The sequence below is a fragment of the Lissotriton helveticus genome, chromosome 9 (assembly GCF_964261635.1).
Source record: "Lissotriton helveticus chromosome 9, aLisHel1.1, whole genome shotgun sequence".
Classification (NCBI taxonomy): domain Eukaryota; kingdom Metazoa; phylum Chordata; class Amphibia; order Caudata; family Salamandridae; genus Lissotriton; species Lissotriton helveticus.
Window position 1 is genome coordinate 63,458,331 of NC_136070.1, and position 14,922 is coordinate 63,473,252.

A 14,922-nucleotide genomic window follows, 5' to 3' on the forward strand; every position below is an offset into this window, starting at 1 on the left:
TGGATTTGTAAATGTTACAGCTCATTTTGAAGATGATGTGTTCCATGAGGATGGCGTCTTGGGTGCATCCAAATGATCTGCCATTCAGTAAAAGTCAGGGTTCGAAGCCATTAATACTCATTACATGGTGCATGGTTTGTACTGTTTGTTTGTTATTCTTGCCAAAGAACAGGAATTCTATTTTGGTTGGGCTGAGCTTCAGGTAGACTCTAGACATACGGGTCTGGATGATGTGCAGGCATTGGAGGTGTTGGATGTCTGAAGCAGAGAAGACTTTCAAGTAGAGTTGTGAATCATTAGCATACTCGTGAATCTTGATGCCGTTATCTGTGTGCGGATGAAGTGGCTCCATGTGGATGTTAAAGATGACAGCAGACAGGATGGAACCCTGAGGAACTCGGTAAGTGATGGGGATATTTTGGGATCTGGAGGTGCCCATGCGAAGAAACTGGTGTTTCAGAGAATCAGGGAAGGACACTGTTGGTGAACCCCATTTGAGACTCTAAGGTACATAGGAGGAAGGGTTTCTCAACTGTGTCGAAGGCAGCGGAGAGGTCCAGCAATCATCAGGAGGACCGAGGCCATCTTCATGTGCAGTCAAGAGGGCATTGCCTACGATGTTTAAGGTTGGTAAAGTCATCAGTGTCTAGTGGGAGATTCTTTAGAATTGGGAGGATCTGTCATGTCTTCTGAAAAGATGCCATGGGTGAGGAAACATTGACAAAGGTTGAGAGCAAGATATCAACTTCCAAGTAGGACAGCAAAATCTGCATGAGCTAGAGCTTTAAAGCATGACCGCAGCAGGAATCTCAGGAAGAGGTTATAGAGAGGCAAATGAGATAAAGCAGGCTTTGTGCTGTTGATGTAATGCTGGATGTCCCCTACACGCTTCAGTGGGGAATAGAGAGTCCGGCAGTGGGATGATGCAGTTCTTGTTTTGAGATGCATTCTGCTTCTGCTGGTGCTGCCCATACCGTACTTGGCTTTGGCCGCTATTAGGAGCGGTCTGTGTTGCACACCAGTGACATGAGGCCATCAAGAGTTCGGTTCTTAATCATTTTCCATTTCTCTATGTTATTCGGTTTCTCTCCTTTACAGCGACTATCCTTCAGATAGTGGTACTGCATTGCAACCTGCTGTCTGCACCCATCCTCGTCCTAGTGAAGTTGTGTTTAATGGTGCTTCACCCAAGATCTGCACTGCAAAGCCATCGGACCTCTCAAATACATGACCTCTCCAATGTTACAGCTTTTTAGTCTCCTTTATTTTTATTTTGAAAGTTTTATATAGCGCAAACAAGATCTTTGCAGATAACAGAGCGCTTTACAGAGGCAGGTGTAATCATCATCAAGATCATCAAGTTCATGTACATAGCAAAAATATTACGTATAGTACAGGTATGAGGTAGCAAGGCATAGTTGGAACGTATGACAACAAAACGCTGTAACTATACAGAGATGGAGAAAAAAGGATCTAAGCACTTTAGACTAATATAAGTCAAAACACACGTGCAGAGGAATATATAGGCTATATCATAATAAAATACTGGAATACTGTTCGCAGTGTAAGTCAAACGCATTGTTCAAGTGTATTTAGCCATAAGGATACTTTTGACTTCTTTCTTAAAAAGAAGGGAGGAGGAGATGAGCCTCGTTTCAGGAGGAAGTGCGTTCCAGATCCTGGGCGCCATTCCAGAGAAGGAGCGTTTGTAAGTTTTTTCCTTCCGGAATCTTCGCGGTTTCAGCAGAAGATTGTTTGTGCTCCTGGTAGTTCTGGACCCGCCGGAAATTGTCAACTTATGAGAGAGGTAGCTGGGTGATTTCAGGTGAATAGCCTTGTGCGTCATGCAGGCAATTTTCAGCTGTATTCTGGCTTCAAGGGGCAGCCAGTTCAAGGATTTGAAGTCAGGGGAGATATGAGAGTGTTTTTTTGATCCAGTGATGAGTTTCGCTGCCGCATTTAGTGACGCTCTGAGGGGTGCAGTTGTCGTTAGGGGGAGGCCGCAGAGGGCCACGCTGCCGTAGTCTATGCGAGGAATGACTAGAGCTTGTACTGCTGTTTGGAAGTCTTTTGCTGGAAGGAAGGGTTTCAGTTTCCTCAAGGTATTTATTTGGAAGTTCGCCCCCTTGGTAGCCTTGCTGATATGCTGCTGCATGTTGAGGTTGGTGTCAAGTGTTATGCCTAAGGATTTTGCTGAGTCCACGATGGTCGGTTGGACATTGAGTGCTGTTAGGTGCTTAAGCCATGTTTGAGCGGAGGATATTTTCGAGGGAGGTCAGATTAGGAGGAACTCAGACTTCATAGCATTGAGTTTGAGGTGGTTATCGGCCAGCCAGGATTGGGTGCTTCTGATCGTTGAATTCAGACTCAGGATGTCTTTGGGGGATTGTAACTTGAGATATAATTGAGTGTCATCGGCGTACATGTGAAAGTGTACATTGGATGCTTGTAGCAGGGTGGTGAGAGGCTCCATAACTAGGTTGAACAAAGTAGGGGATAGGCAGGATCCTTGAGGGACACCTAACGAAACCGGTACTGGGGGAAGACATCAGGTTTTTGCTCTTGAATTTTTGAGACCTGTTGTGTAGGAAGTAAGTGAACCAGCGAAGCACAGTCCCAGAGAAGCCCATTCTTGTCTTTAGGAGATCGAGTAAGTTCTCATGTTTCACTGTGTCAAATGCTGAAGAGAGATCAAGAAGGATGAGGAGGCAGGTATTATTTTGATCTAAGATTTGGATGGCATCGTCAATTATGTGGGTCATAGCGGTTTCAGTGCTGTGCCCAGCTCGGAAGCCTGATTGGTGTGGGTTGAGGAGATCAAACTGTTCTATGTGCTTTGTCATTTGTAATTGGACGCATTTTTCTAAGAGTTTGGCGAGAGTGGGAATGTTGGTAATTGGACGGTAGTTGTTTAGATCAGTGGGGTCGGCTGTTGGTTTCTTCAGTAAAGGTGTAACTTGTCCAACTTTGAGGGAGTCCGGGATGGTTCCTTGTAGTAGTGAGCTATTGATAATTTTAGTCCAGAGTGGGAGTAGCAGAGGGATGAAGTCTTTTACGGCGTTAGCAGGAAGAGGGTCAGTGAGGTGATTGGATGGTTTTAGGGTGCTGAGTATTCTGTCAATTTCTTCTTCAGAGTAAGTGTCAAAGGATGACCAGGTAGCATTGTTTTTTAGTTCATTGGGAGTTATGCAGTTGGGTATTGAGTAAAGGCTTGCGTCATTGAGGAGGTCACTCCTTATATTGTCAGTTTTTTTGTTAAAGAAGGATGAGAAATCTTCACAGGAAGGAGTAGTGCTCATAATGTCGACAGCTGGGGGTTGTTCCTTAGATTGAGATCGGATTAGCTCGAACAGTTTACTTGGACGGTTTTTTGCTTGGTCTAGCTGGAGTCTGAAGAACTCTGATTTTGAGCGTTTTATTTTCCTGAAATATGCATTTCTCTTTTTCCTCAGAGTTTTAAGATGCAGTGCCGAGGGAACTGATCTCCAGGTGCGCTCTGCCATTCGCATAGCCCGTCTCTCTTCATTGAGACTCCCGTTGTACCAGGGGTTGGATATCTTAGTGGATACTCTTTTCAGTTGCATTGGAGCGGCCTCATTGATTATTGAGGCCATGGAGTTGAGATAGTTGTCAGTTAGGTCCTGGACGTCAGTAACGTCGGTAGGGGGGAGTAGGAGATTGCAGCTGTTAGGGGGTAGAGAGTTTGGATTGAGTTTCTTCATGTCTCTTTTCCAAACTTTGGGCATGGCGTATTGCACCGGGATGAGTTTTACTTTTTCCTTGATGAGGAATGTGATAATATGGTGGTCTGGCCAGTCACAAGGTTGGATTGAGTCAAGTTGTGTGGTGCCTTCTTTGGAGATGACCAGGTCGAGGATAGAGCCTTTGTCATGTGTTGGAGTGTTGCAAATTTGCGTGAGGTCAGAAGCGATAAGGAAATTTTTGAGGCTATTAACTACTGCGTCACTGCTATCATTCCAGTGGAGATTGTAGTCCCAAGGTAAATTTGTGTGTTTTGCCGTCCTGCGTTGATAGATATTGTGTCCATGAGTTGTTGGGAGAAGAGGAGGTTGTCCCCCGGGGGGTGGTACATGATGTGTAGTGAACATACAGGTTTGTTCTCACTGATGACATCAAGGCATAAGTATTCACAGGAGGTATGAGAAGGGGCGGTGACTTTATTAATAGAGAGGTTGCTCTTGTAAATGCAGGCGATTCCGCCGCCTGTCTTGTTGGACCTGTCAAGTCTAGTGATGCAGTAGTTGGGGGGGACTAGGATATCCATGATAGGATTGGAGGATTCAGTTAACCATGTCTCAGTTAGTATGGCCAAGTCAAAGTTCCTGGACAGGATGAGGTCAGCGACCTCCGTCGAGTGTTTTTGGGCCGATCTACAGTTGAGAAGAGTGCATTTGAGTCTGGGGGTGCACGGGGAGGTGGAGGGGTCCATAGTGAGAGGGACTTTGGTGAGGTTGTCGGGAACAGAGCCTCTGTTGCTATGCGTGGGGTGCCTAATAGGGTTGGAGAGAATCGTAGGGATGGACATGTGCGTGGTGGCTAAGCTGTTTTGGGTTGCCGGTACATATGTGCTGAGTAGGGTGTGTATATCGCTGTCCGAGAGAGTCTTGATTGCGCGCTGGGGGCGGTTGGCGGTATTGCGGGAGGGGATGGAGGTCCAATGTAAGGAGCGATTAGGATGTGACTTGATGGTGCGCTTAGGCCTGTTGGAGGTATTGCGAGAGGGAATAGAGGTCCCAAGTATGGGGTGCCTAGGGTGTGGGGGGGAGTTGATGATTCGTTGAGACGTGGTGGAGAGGGGGGGGATGCTTGGTGTGCGTGAGGAGTGACTCTTTGAGTGCGTGGAGATCTTCTTTCACTTGGAGGAGGGTGGTCATGATTGCGTCCAGCGTGCAGTTGGGTATGGGGTTAGAGTTATTGGAAGGGTAATCAGTAACAGGTGGGGTGAGGCAAATGCGAGACGTGTGGAAATTGGTCGAAGCTGGGGGGCAAGTGTAGTACTGGGGAGTGAGAGTGGGGGGGAGATGTTGAGGGGGGAGTGGGGACCAGGAGTGGAGGGGGAGCTAAGGGTGGGGAGTGAACTGTTGAGGGACGAGTGGAGGCTAGGAGTGACGGGGGTGCATGGGGTGGGGGGGGGGGGGGGGGGGGAGTGTTGAGTGTTGGTCTGGAATGCGTTGAGTGCCACAAAAGGGGGGGCGCTGTTGGGGGAGGAGTGAAGGCTAGGAGTGGCGGGAGTGCAGGGAGTGGGGGGAGATGTTGAGGGAGGAGTGGGGGCCCGGAGGGGGGGGGAGCAGGGAGTGGGGGGAGAGAGGGCACCGTTGGAGGGGGAGCTAGGTGCGGCAGGAGTGTAGGGAGTGGGGGGGGGTGGTGATATTGAGGGGGCATTTGGGATGGCATAGAGTCGGGTTGTGAGGGTCAGAGGCGGTGGGTCGTTCTGCGGTGTTAGTTGGAGGTGAGGAGTTCTGGTTCAGTTGGATTGGGGTATGTGTGGAGGGCCAACCATTGGGGAGGTGCTCTTTGAAAGTGGGGAACAGGTTGTCAAGTAGTTCCAGGTTTCTGTCTGTGGATTGAATTAGAACAATCCCGTTATTGTAAATAGTAATGGCTGTGCTGCCTGGGAAGAGTTTAGATGGTGCGATGGAGAGAGTTAGTCCATGAGCGGATTTCCTGGTGGTGGAGACGTTGAGTAGGGTAAAGAACGCTTTTTTCCATTGAGCTCTGCGTGCGGTGTGGAAGATGATATCAGTGTTCAGGGATCCATTTACCGGAGAGAAGTAGGTGTCGGCAAAGGGTGTTTCAGGGTGGGACCTCAGGAAGTTGTGTTTAAAGCGTTTAGCGGCTTTTTTTGTGAGCGCGGGTGGGTAGATTATTTTATACATGTGCTTGCCGCAGTGATCCATGTTAGGATGGCGTCAAGGCGGGTGTGGGGGAGTGAACAGAGTAGGTATACAAGAGCACAGGTAAATGCAGACAATAAATTACAGATAAATGCCGATAATATGTCACATGGGTGTAGGTAATTAGGTGTAGGTAAATATATCCAAGACACAGGTAGAGGTATAATACTGCAATAAAGGCATACACTAAATGCCGATGATATGTTACATGGGTCAACAGGGATAAATGCCAACACTATGTTCCATGGATCAAGAGAGGCACTAGAGGCAAATCAAAATATATGTGTTAGCACCATGATACAAGTAGAAGTATAATACTGCAATAAAGGCATACACTAAATGCCAATAATCTGCTACATGGGTCGAAAAGGGATAAGTGCAAACCCTATATTACATGGATCCAAAGATGCACTTAGTGAAAAATCAAAATATATGTGTTAGCACCATACACACTTCACACAGATTCTATTGCTCAGCAAACTGTTCAAGATGGCTGCCAAAATAGTGAATAAGGCAGCAGTGTTAGTCCTTTGTCTGTTGTTGTCTGTGTTCAGAGAGAACAGTTTCCCTTTCTACTGAAGGCGGGTTAGTCCTATTTCTATGTACATGCTTCCTAGTTGCTGCTTGGAGGGGAAGAAGGAGACTTATCTCAGTTTAGGTGACCCTTGATCTGGTTGGAATGCATCCTCACGGTCAACTCGGGGCGGTGGTGGTGCAGGAGGGGATTTATTTCTACAGTTTTATGGCCCCAGCCATTTTGAACAAAGGAGATGTGTACCGGCAAACAAGGTAGATAAATACCTTCTTGTAGATCTCTATGTTGTTGCCAGCAAGTGTTGCAAAGTGGTGCACCCAAGGAACACTGCTACAGGGCGCAGCGCCCACTGGCAGGACTACGTGCATGCAGCCGCTTCCGACTTCGATAGGCGTTGTTTTAATACGACCTATTGCCAGTTCCCTCTCCTGTGGTTCTCCTGGACCACGCCGTGTTGCCATGTGCAATCCCGTCCGCCTTGGTCTCCGAACCCAGGCATCTCCGCTTGTCAGCGGTGCAACCACCGCACACCTCAGGTTCCCAGCGCAGACATTGTAGGCTCCAGTCTTCCGCCGTCAATTATCCACCCCAGGTCCCGCCCGCCTCAGTGCTCAATTCCCGCCGCTCCTTGGGCGGTGGCGCCCCTCCTCCGGTTCCCGTCACAGGCGGGGAAGGCTCGACGTACCTCCGGGCAATCCCGTCCTCCCCAGGGCTCCGCTCCGTCAGCCGCTGCTCCTATGGCGGCGCAACACGTCTCTGCACGCCTCCCGCTGTGTGGAGTAGACCCTCCAGAGCCTGCCGATATCTCCCGGCACCTCGGCAGCACCTCGGCACCTCGGCCGCAGCAAACCAACCTCCGCCGCTAGCGCACGCCTCAATGGCCAGACCGCTGGTGTGTCCACTTCTGCCAGGTCCGGCGGGTCGGTCACCTCCGGTGCACAGCCACAGCTCGTCCCAACGGCCGCCACTGACTCACGGGCAGCCACCACTTGAACAGGCCACCGTGTCGTGCTCCGCGTCCGGCCAGGGGCGCCCAGGGACCGGCGAGGAAATCTTTGCTGACTCGGTCCTCTCCTGCGATGTTTGCGATGTTCCGCCTCCCGGCAGGTCAGGGATCCTCAGCAGGTTTTCGACCTCCGCCAGGCAGGTAAGGAAAACGATCGTTGATTGAATGTACAACCAGTTACTCGTTAATCCCGTTACTTGTCAATCCAGTTACTCGGTTGTTTTGTACAAAGAGATGTACGTGCAGCAGGGTGCTAACGGAGATAGACATCAGAATTGGGATCTCCAGCACTTGGAGCTCTTACCGAGAGCTCCTACCCGGCGGCCATCTTGATGACTCCTTTCACGTTCAATCAACTGCTCTTAACCAAACATACATGTATTGGAATATTGAATTATACCATATCACTGCTTGTTAAACTGCTCAAATTTGGACTGGTTCAGTGAATTGTACCTACCAAGCTATGTCAAGCCATTGGCATAAACCTCTGTTCTTGTGGCTTGTTCATAGAATACTTACAATTTGTTGTTCAATGTAATGCACTCACATAGTTAACAGTTCATGAGGGCTATAAAACAATGTTAAATAAATAACGTGGTGCACTCCCGCTCACCTAAACAGTGTGGGAGATGCACTCAACTACAATAGTCATTGGAAAAATAAGCCTGACTTCAAATTGCAACAGTGCCTTACATTGAAAAAGCAGGACTAACACTGTGGCAAAACCCACCCGAGTCAGTGGAGAGAATTTGGACAGGATGACTGTGTCTCGCACTGAGTGAGGGTTAGGCGTTATCGCCAGATGGCTGACACCCTGTAAGTACCGCCTGAGTCTTATTACTGTACATACATTGCAGTGTCTACAGATGAATGTGTGCACCTGTACTGCTGCATGCAATGCAGGTGGTTCTGCAGTGAACTCATACTTGCAGCAGCAGAATAATCAGCTCAAGATGTTCTGGGAATCTGAAGGAAAAGGTGTGTTACTTAAAACAAATGCTTTCCAGTTGAACAGTGCTACTGTGTTCGGTTTTTCAGCAAATAGTCTAATGTGGGGGCGTACACATTTTAGGTAGGAATGTTGCTCCTACTGCTATTACCTTTGAAATGTACTTTTTTTAATGAGAAAAATGTGTACATGAAAAAATGAGCACGATTACAGCCCTGGCTGGTATAATATAATGCACTGTTGATTTTTGGGAAAACATTTTACCCAGTATTGGCATCAAATGAAGCATGGAGAAGGAAGTGGAGAAGACAACTTATATTTTGGAGCTCATCAAGCTTAAGGGGGATGGCCTCCAAGCATTTAAAGAAGTTGCTATGTCAGAGGATATTATACAATGGGTATATTAGACTACATTGTTAAAACGATTCACCTGAAGCACATAATGTTGCATTAAGACAATATAACATACGATCAGGCTAGTTTTGAATGAAGGAAAAAAAAATCTGCAAATTCAGAGTTAAAAAAAAAAAAGCCTTTTCAAAAAAATATGGTATGGAAGCAACTGAGCTGCAGTGCTCCCAGCATCAGCTCTTATGGTGCATTGCAGTGACAAGACCTACTTCGAAGTCTAACACCAGAAAGCTTATGCCGGTGTGATCCTGCCTGCGATTCAGTAAGTGTTCAAACTGGTGCACACTGATCCAGAAGGCTCACTAGTGGAGGCTGTTAGTCTGTGGCATCCATCGTGCAACGCAGTGTTCAGAACTACTGCCAAGGAGTAAGCCTGCAACAGGCAGCAGCAACAGTAGGTTTACAGAGCAGAGCACAGCAGAGAGAGAGATAACTGAGGAATGTGGTTTGACTCGAGTAACAGGTTATGGGGAGTTCCAGGGACTGCCAGTATACACAGAGCATTTCACTGACACCAGGGGCTCCTCTCAGAAACTGGACGAGTCTGACCATCAGAGTGTGTATCTGTGAATCACTTGACCGAGGACTACATAGCAAATCTCCCCCAAAAGTCAATTGCTGGGAAGAGGACACACTTTGCTAACTTCCACACAGCCTCCCGTGGGACATGTTGCAGAGACTTTTGAACCAACAAGTATTTCAAAATGTTGATGAGGAAGGGAAAAAGAAGGGTGTGAGAGGGATTTTTAGGAGGTTGTTGCCTCAAATCATACACGCAATAAGGAGGTTGTTGCCTCAAATTATACATGCAAATTCACAAGCGGGGAAACAGCCTAGTTAAAGTCACTTAATATCCAAGCATCAGAATACGAACTGTGACACAGAAAAAATTGAAATGATAACTAAGGCCATAGAAAAGAAACTTCAACAGCTGAGTGAGCAGATGATACCTGTTATGGTTGGACTGACATACTGAACCTTTAATTTGATGCTGTGAAGGCACAGCACTGACAGAGTTTTAAATGTTCCACTTGTAGCAAAGGGGCGTGCAGTACTGTTTGAACTAAGCCTACTTAAACCTAAAAAATAAGATACATGTTGTAAATTGTTGCGAGATCATGCGCTTAAAGCAGACCGTTCAAATACTCCTGTTGATCAATGAAGAGCTAATGCCAGAAATCGATAATTTTTCTCTTTATTCATGTGAATCACACCTACACGTCACATTAGCCATGAAAGCCATTTCTCTTGAACCTGCGTCAGCAAGGCAAAAAGGCTACTCCTTGTACTCCAGTGAAAGAGGTTCTGCAAACACAATCAGAACACTCAAAAGGAACATGATGGGCCAGGAAAGAACAGCTAAGCTTTAGCTTGTACCCGCCAAGAGCTCTGGCAGACAAATGAACCGTTTTTTTATTTTATTTTTAGATACCTGGCCTCTCTAGCCTGGTTGAGATGGGCAGAAGATTCAATATTCTCCATTGCCAAGCACGACTACTGACTGGGTTGTAGAATAAGCTGAGAGAAAGCTAGACTTTTCTCTAGCAGGTTCTCAATATTAAATTAAATTCTTTGGCTCAATGTGGGTAAGTCTCCGCTTTTGTCAAACCTGTGGAGTCAACAACAGAATAGCATCCACCAAGAACCAGAACAAGTAAGTGAGACATTTAAGATTGCAAGGCGTAAAGAAGGATGGAGCAACTTGAGGTAAAGCTCTTGATCCACGTTAGCTCTGAAGAAACAGTATGTGTCAGAAACAGGCAGGTCCATCTTCTCATATCCTTGACCTAATTCCTGGTCTGGTTCGGCCTGGAGGAGAGAGGATGGACATACAGCCAATGGTAGGCCTATGGCTCAACCTGACAAGACTGATGGACAATGTAGGAGAGAGGATGTGTCCGAACGATAAGGCTGTCGATCTCAAATCTGGGGAACAGAGTTCGAGCCTCGGCAATGACACTCAACATCCTGTGATTCTAGGCAAATCACGTAATCTCCCCGTGCCTACCATAAACGCACGTGTCCTTGAGGAATGTAACTGGTGCTCATGTAAAGCGCTCTGATACCTTCGGGTCAAGTTTGCGCTATATAAAAAAAAAAACTCAGGAGTGTAGTGGGCATTGCAGAGAGCCGACAGATTAAGAAGTGGCATCCTGTGACTTCAGTCATTATCATCTGCTGAAAGATCACACAGGTATAACAGAAAGTTTCCCATTAAGTCGGTCACATCTTGTGGTGGCTTTTCCCTTTCATCCTCTGGGTAGTCTAATCGTTAACAGAGGACACCGTCTGCAAGCGAGAAAGAATAAGCAGTGCATAAAGCAAAATGTTTTAAAAATATTAACCTACAGGCTCGAAGGCCAGGAACTTGTTTCAGACTCCGCAATAAATTGCTGAATAAGAGGTTTAAGTGAGGATTCACATAATCCCCTCCCCTAATGTATTCCGGAAAGCCCCAAATGGATCCTAGGTGGTTTTCTGTTAACTGCATGCATGAATTTCTTTTACTATTGAAGGGTGTACAACTCAAGACTGCTAAGTGCTGATCATGCGAACGAACAGGGGCGAGATTACATAAAGTGCTTGGATGTCTACGGTGCCGTAGGGCACCATATTACGCGTTATAAGAGGAGATTTTAGTCCATGGTTCTAGGAAGACAAAACACAATGACTTTTGATGCCGCAAAGCAGCACTGACCACTGTCACTAGCAGCATGATGATAGGGCATGTAAGGGGCCATTTCATAGGGCCATTCTCACCAGTCCAAGCATTACCATTTCCAAGTGCAGATCCCAACATTGGAACTGTTAGAGCAAATGCATTTCAATGCTTCATTTGTCTGCATCGCTTTGCATCAAGCTCTTCTTTACATACAGGCAGGTACTAGGACTGGAAGTGGACCTATTACAGGTCCAAGATGACTGATGGACAAAATGACAGAAAAATCAAACCGGTAAGTAATTGCTAAGCCAGCAGTCAGAATGCCTCTTCATCAAATGATGCTTTTCTCGTCACTGAGGCGAACGTCTGTCTTTTCAGTTCAGTACATTGGTAGCAGTATCTTCGGCCTGAGGGGAATGCCTCCCAGCAAAGAAAAATGACAAATACTTTTAAAAATGTACAATAATATCAAAATGTTTAGCTCCTAATTTCTGTTCACAAGCAAGAGGGAGGCTGGATAAGAGGCAAGATAAAAGGCAAGAAAATGGGGAGCTCCTACTACAACACAGCATGGAGCAGTTAAAAGCTATTTAATAACTACTTCCCCCAAACTTGCATGCTTGCTATGGGCATTTTTTCTTTAATGATGCGTATAACAGAGACCATAAGAAAAAACTATTGGGGAAAAAAGTATGACTTTTTTCACAGAAAAGAACCTATGTAAAATAGGTATTCACACTACGGGACTAGTGAGATGGAAATTACTCTGAGTGAATACCTTTATGTCAGGAATCCTGGAGTTTGTGCTCTCCGGGGATCGTGTACAGTCATATCTCAGACTCCTTGACATAAGCTTACTGTGGGCAGGCCTTGGAGGCTGTGACAGGCTGTGACAGACCGCTCAGTAATGGTTGGGGAGGCAGAGCAGGATGGAATCAAAGGAAAACACGATTAGCACTTAAGGGGCACCGTGGAAAGAGCCAAAATATTCTGGAAGGCTCCAGAAGGTTCCCGACACTTTCAAGTCGGTAAGAGCTGGAAAATGTAGGCACCAGCCACAGCATTAAACTATGCCCAGTAACTGCAGTTGATGGGTTCAAATCTGGTAGCATGCTTCGCTCCGCTTGCATTCCCTGTACCTATTTTTTTGTTCATTCCTCTTAGGGTTCCCATGGGTGGTTTATGACTGCTCAGATTAACCCTTCCTATCACAGATACTGAGCTTAGCATGCGGTCATTCACGAACTCCTGCTCGACATCGAGCACTCCAAGTCATCCTGGCTCTCTGTGCCTCTACCACTAGAGGTGAACACTCGCTTTCAGGTCCCAGACTCTATCCTGGCTGTCTGGAGGCTATTCATGGCCTCTCCGCTTCCATTCACCGGTAATTCAGACTATCGATAGTCACAAGACATTGTATCCTGTTGTACACAAGTATACTTCGATTAATGGTACGACTCCAAATCGGATTACGGGGTCACTAGTCAGTCTACTGCATACTGAAGAGCCACGCTGCACACCTTCGACCAGCCTGTGCTCTGAAGTCAGCGGGCAGAGTGTTTGTCTCGATCTCCTTTACCCTTTTTTACCCCTGCACAGCCACTTCAGAGTCTGGTGTTTGCTACAGATGTTATTTGACTAAAAGAGGAAGGAGTGGGATTAGCATTGGAGTTCTGGCCTGAATTCCAGTGAAATTCTCCCACCTTACTTCCTTTTTAGGTTGAGCCTGGGAAGCGCATGCGCTGCTCTGCGATGCAAAAGATGGGGGTGGTGATGGACGGAGCATCTGAATCAATCAAACACTCACCCCCAGTCAAAAGATCTGGGTTTAATCCATCACCGTTCTTTAGCCCACTCTGCCACCCCAGTTCAGACATGGCTATATGCAAATCAGTCTGACCCTGTGCCTCATGGGAACAGTCCAGCCCGAACTGCCAAGCTATGCCTTCCCTGGACCGGAAACAAGCTTCCGAGGACTGGTTTCTGGCATTGCAGCAGTCTTCAGCCCGGCTTGCTTGAATCCAGTGGCAAAGTGAGCAAGGGACTTACGTCTGAGCATACCCTGCCACACTTATGGCGGCCAAAAGCAAGGCATGCTGTATTGGAGTATGCACCTGAAGTCAAGCCCACTCTCCTCCCTTATTTTTCATTGGCTTGTGTCAGTCCTTCGTAAATGCTGGCTTCTGATTAGTTAATAGGCTTGTTAGTCCCTCCTTAGTACCGCCTTGTCTTCATTTGTAACCTCCCATGGCGACTGGCCCTTTTACTTCTGTTGTGACACAGTTTGTCTTTTTTAGTCTGTAAGCACTATTTTCTTTAATGAGTTTCTCCTACTGCAGTCACGAAGTGCAGAGCGACATGCGCGCTTTCACGATCAAGCAGCCCAGGACAATGGCGGACGCTTCTTTGATGTGAAATAGGTCTTGTGTTTACCAGAGTTCGAGCTATTGCCATTGTAAATGACAATAGCTTAAACTCTCGCAAATGCAAGACTTATTGCATTGAAAATGCATGTTCAAATACCAGCTTGTGCATATCAGTTTTAACTTAGAATCTTTGCTTTCCAAATCTGATGACGAGTGCCAGACTTCATGTCCTACACCTGCCCCTTCCCCAGCTCACACCTCATACCCCATCCTTACCTTGCTTAGCCCAAGGTATGTTAACATCGACAGAGCTGGTGCAGCCAAAGCGAACACCAGCAGGTGCTTCCGGATGCGATTCCGCTCTAGCCCGGCGTGCATGAGAAAGGAGACCAGTCCAAAAGCAGCTGGAGCCTGAAAACAGAAACAATATATTCATTCTCTGATACTAAGAACATATTTACAATTTAGTGGTTTTCATGCAAGGTGCTAAAGAAAAGATATACATCAAAGTAGACCATAATACCCAGAGGCTGGACACATTCAACCTCCCCAACCTCACATGAAGCCCAGGTGCGCCAACCATCCCAGATGAAGATGACCATCCAAAACCTGCAAGGATATGACAAATAAAAGTCTGCCCTTAAAGCAATCACTTGAAATGTGTCTGACACTGCAAATTATACTTAGCTGCTACCAGAAGCGTCACAATTCCTACTTACTTTCAGGTTTAGGATAATGGGCTGGTTTTCATGTATACGCCTAGTGTGCCTGCATGAGAATGTCAATACTGCAAACATGTCAACTACATATGAACTAGAGCGGAGATGCATTGTGAGCAGAATAAATTCTGCTAAGCAAACGCAGCATCTCTCAACTGGTTGCAACACAAGCTTGAGCAAGCTTAGCAAAGCTGAAGCTCAGTGGATCTAGTTGTGGTGAAGAAGCGTCAGCTTTTCATCATCTGAACTGGGTAAAATAAATATCCGCGGCGTCCCCCAAATTTGTATTACTGAAAGAAATCATGAGATGGGTCTTTTAAAAGCCTTGAATCAAAGCACTATAAAAGTGTCCAATAATT

At 46.6% G+C, this 14,922-nt stretch overlaps 1 protein-coding gene across 1 annotated transcript in view; it reads right to left on the reverse strand.

Annotated features, from left to right (window-relative positions):
* The window catches only part of SLC39A9 (solute carrier family 39 member 9), a 194,661-nt gene that overhangs the window by 11,332 nt on the left and 168,407 nt on the right, over positions 1–14,922 (reverse strand). The window contains exon 6 of the mRNA XM_078659454.1: positions 14,121–14,255. Coding sequence (XP_078515580.1) covers positions 14,121–14,255 — 135 coding nt within the window. The remainder of the gene's footprint in view (positions 1–14,120; positions 14,256–14,922) is intronic.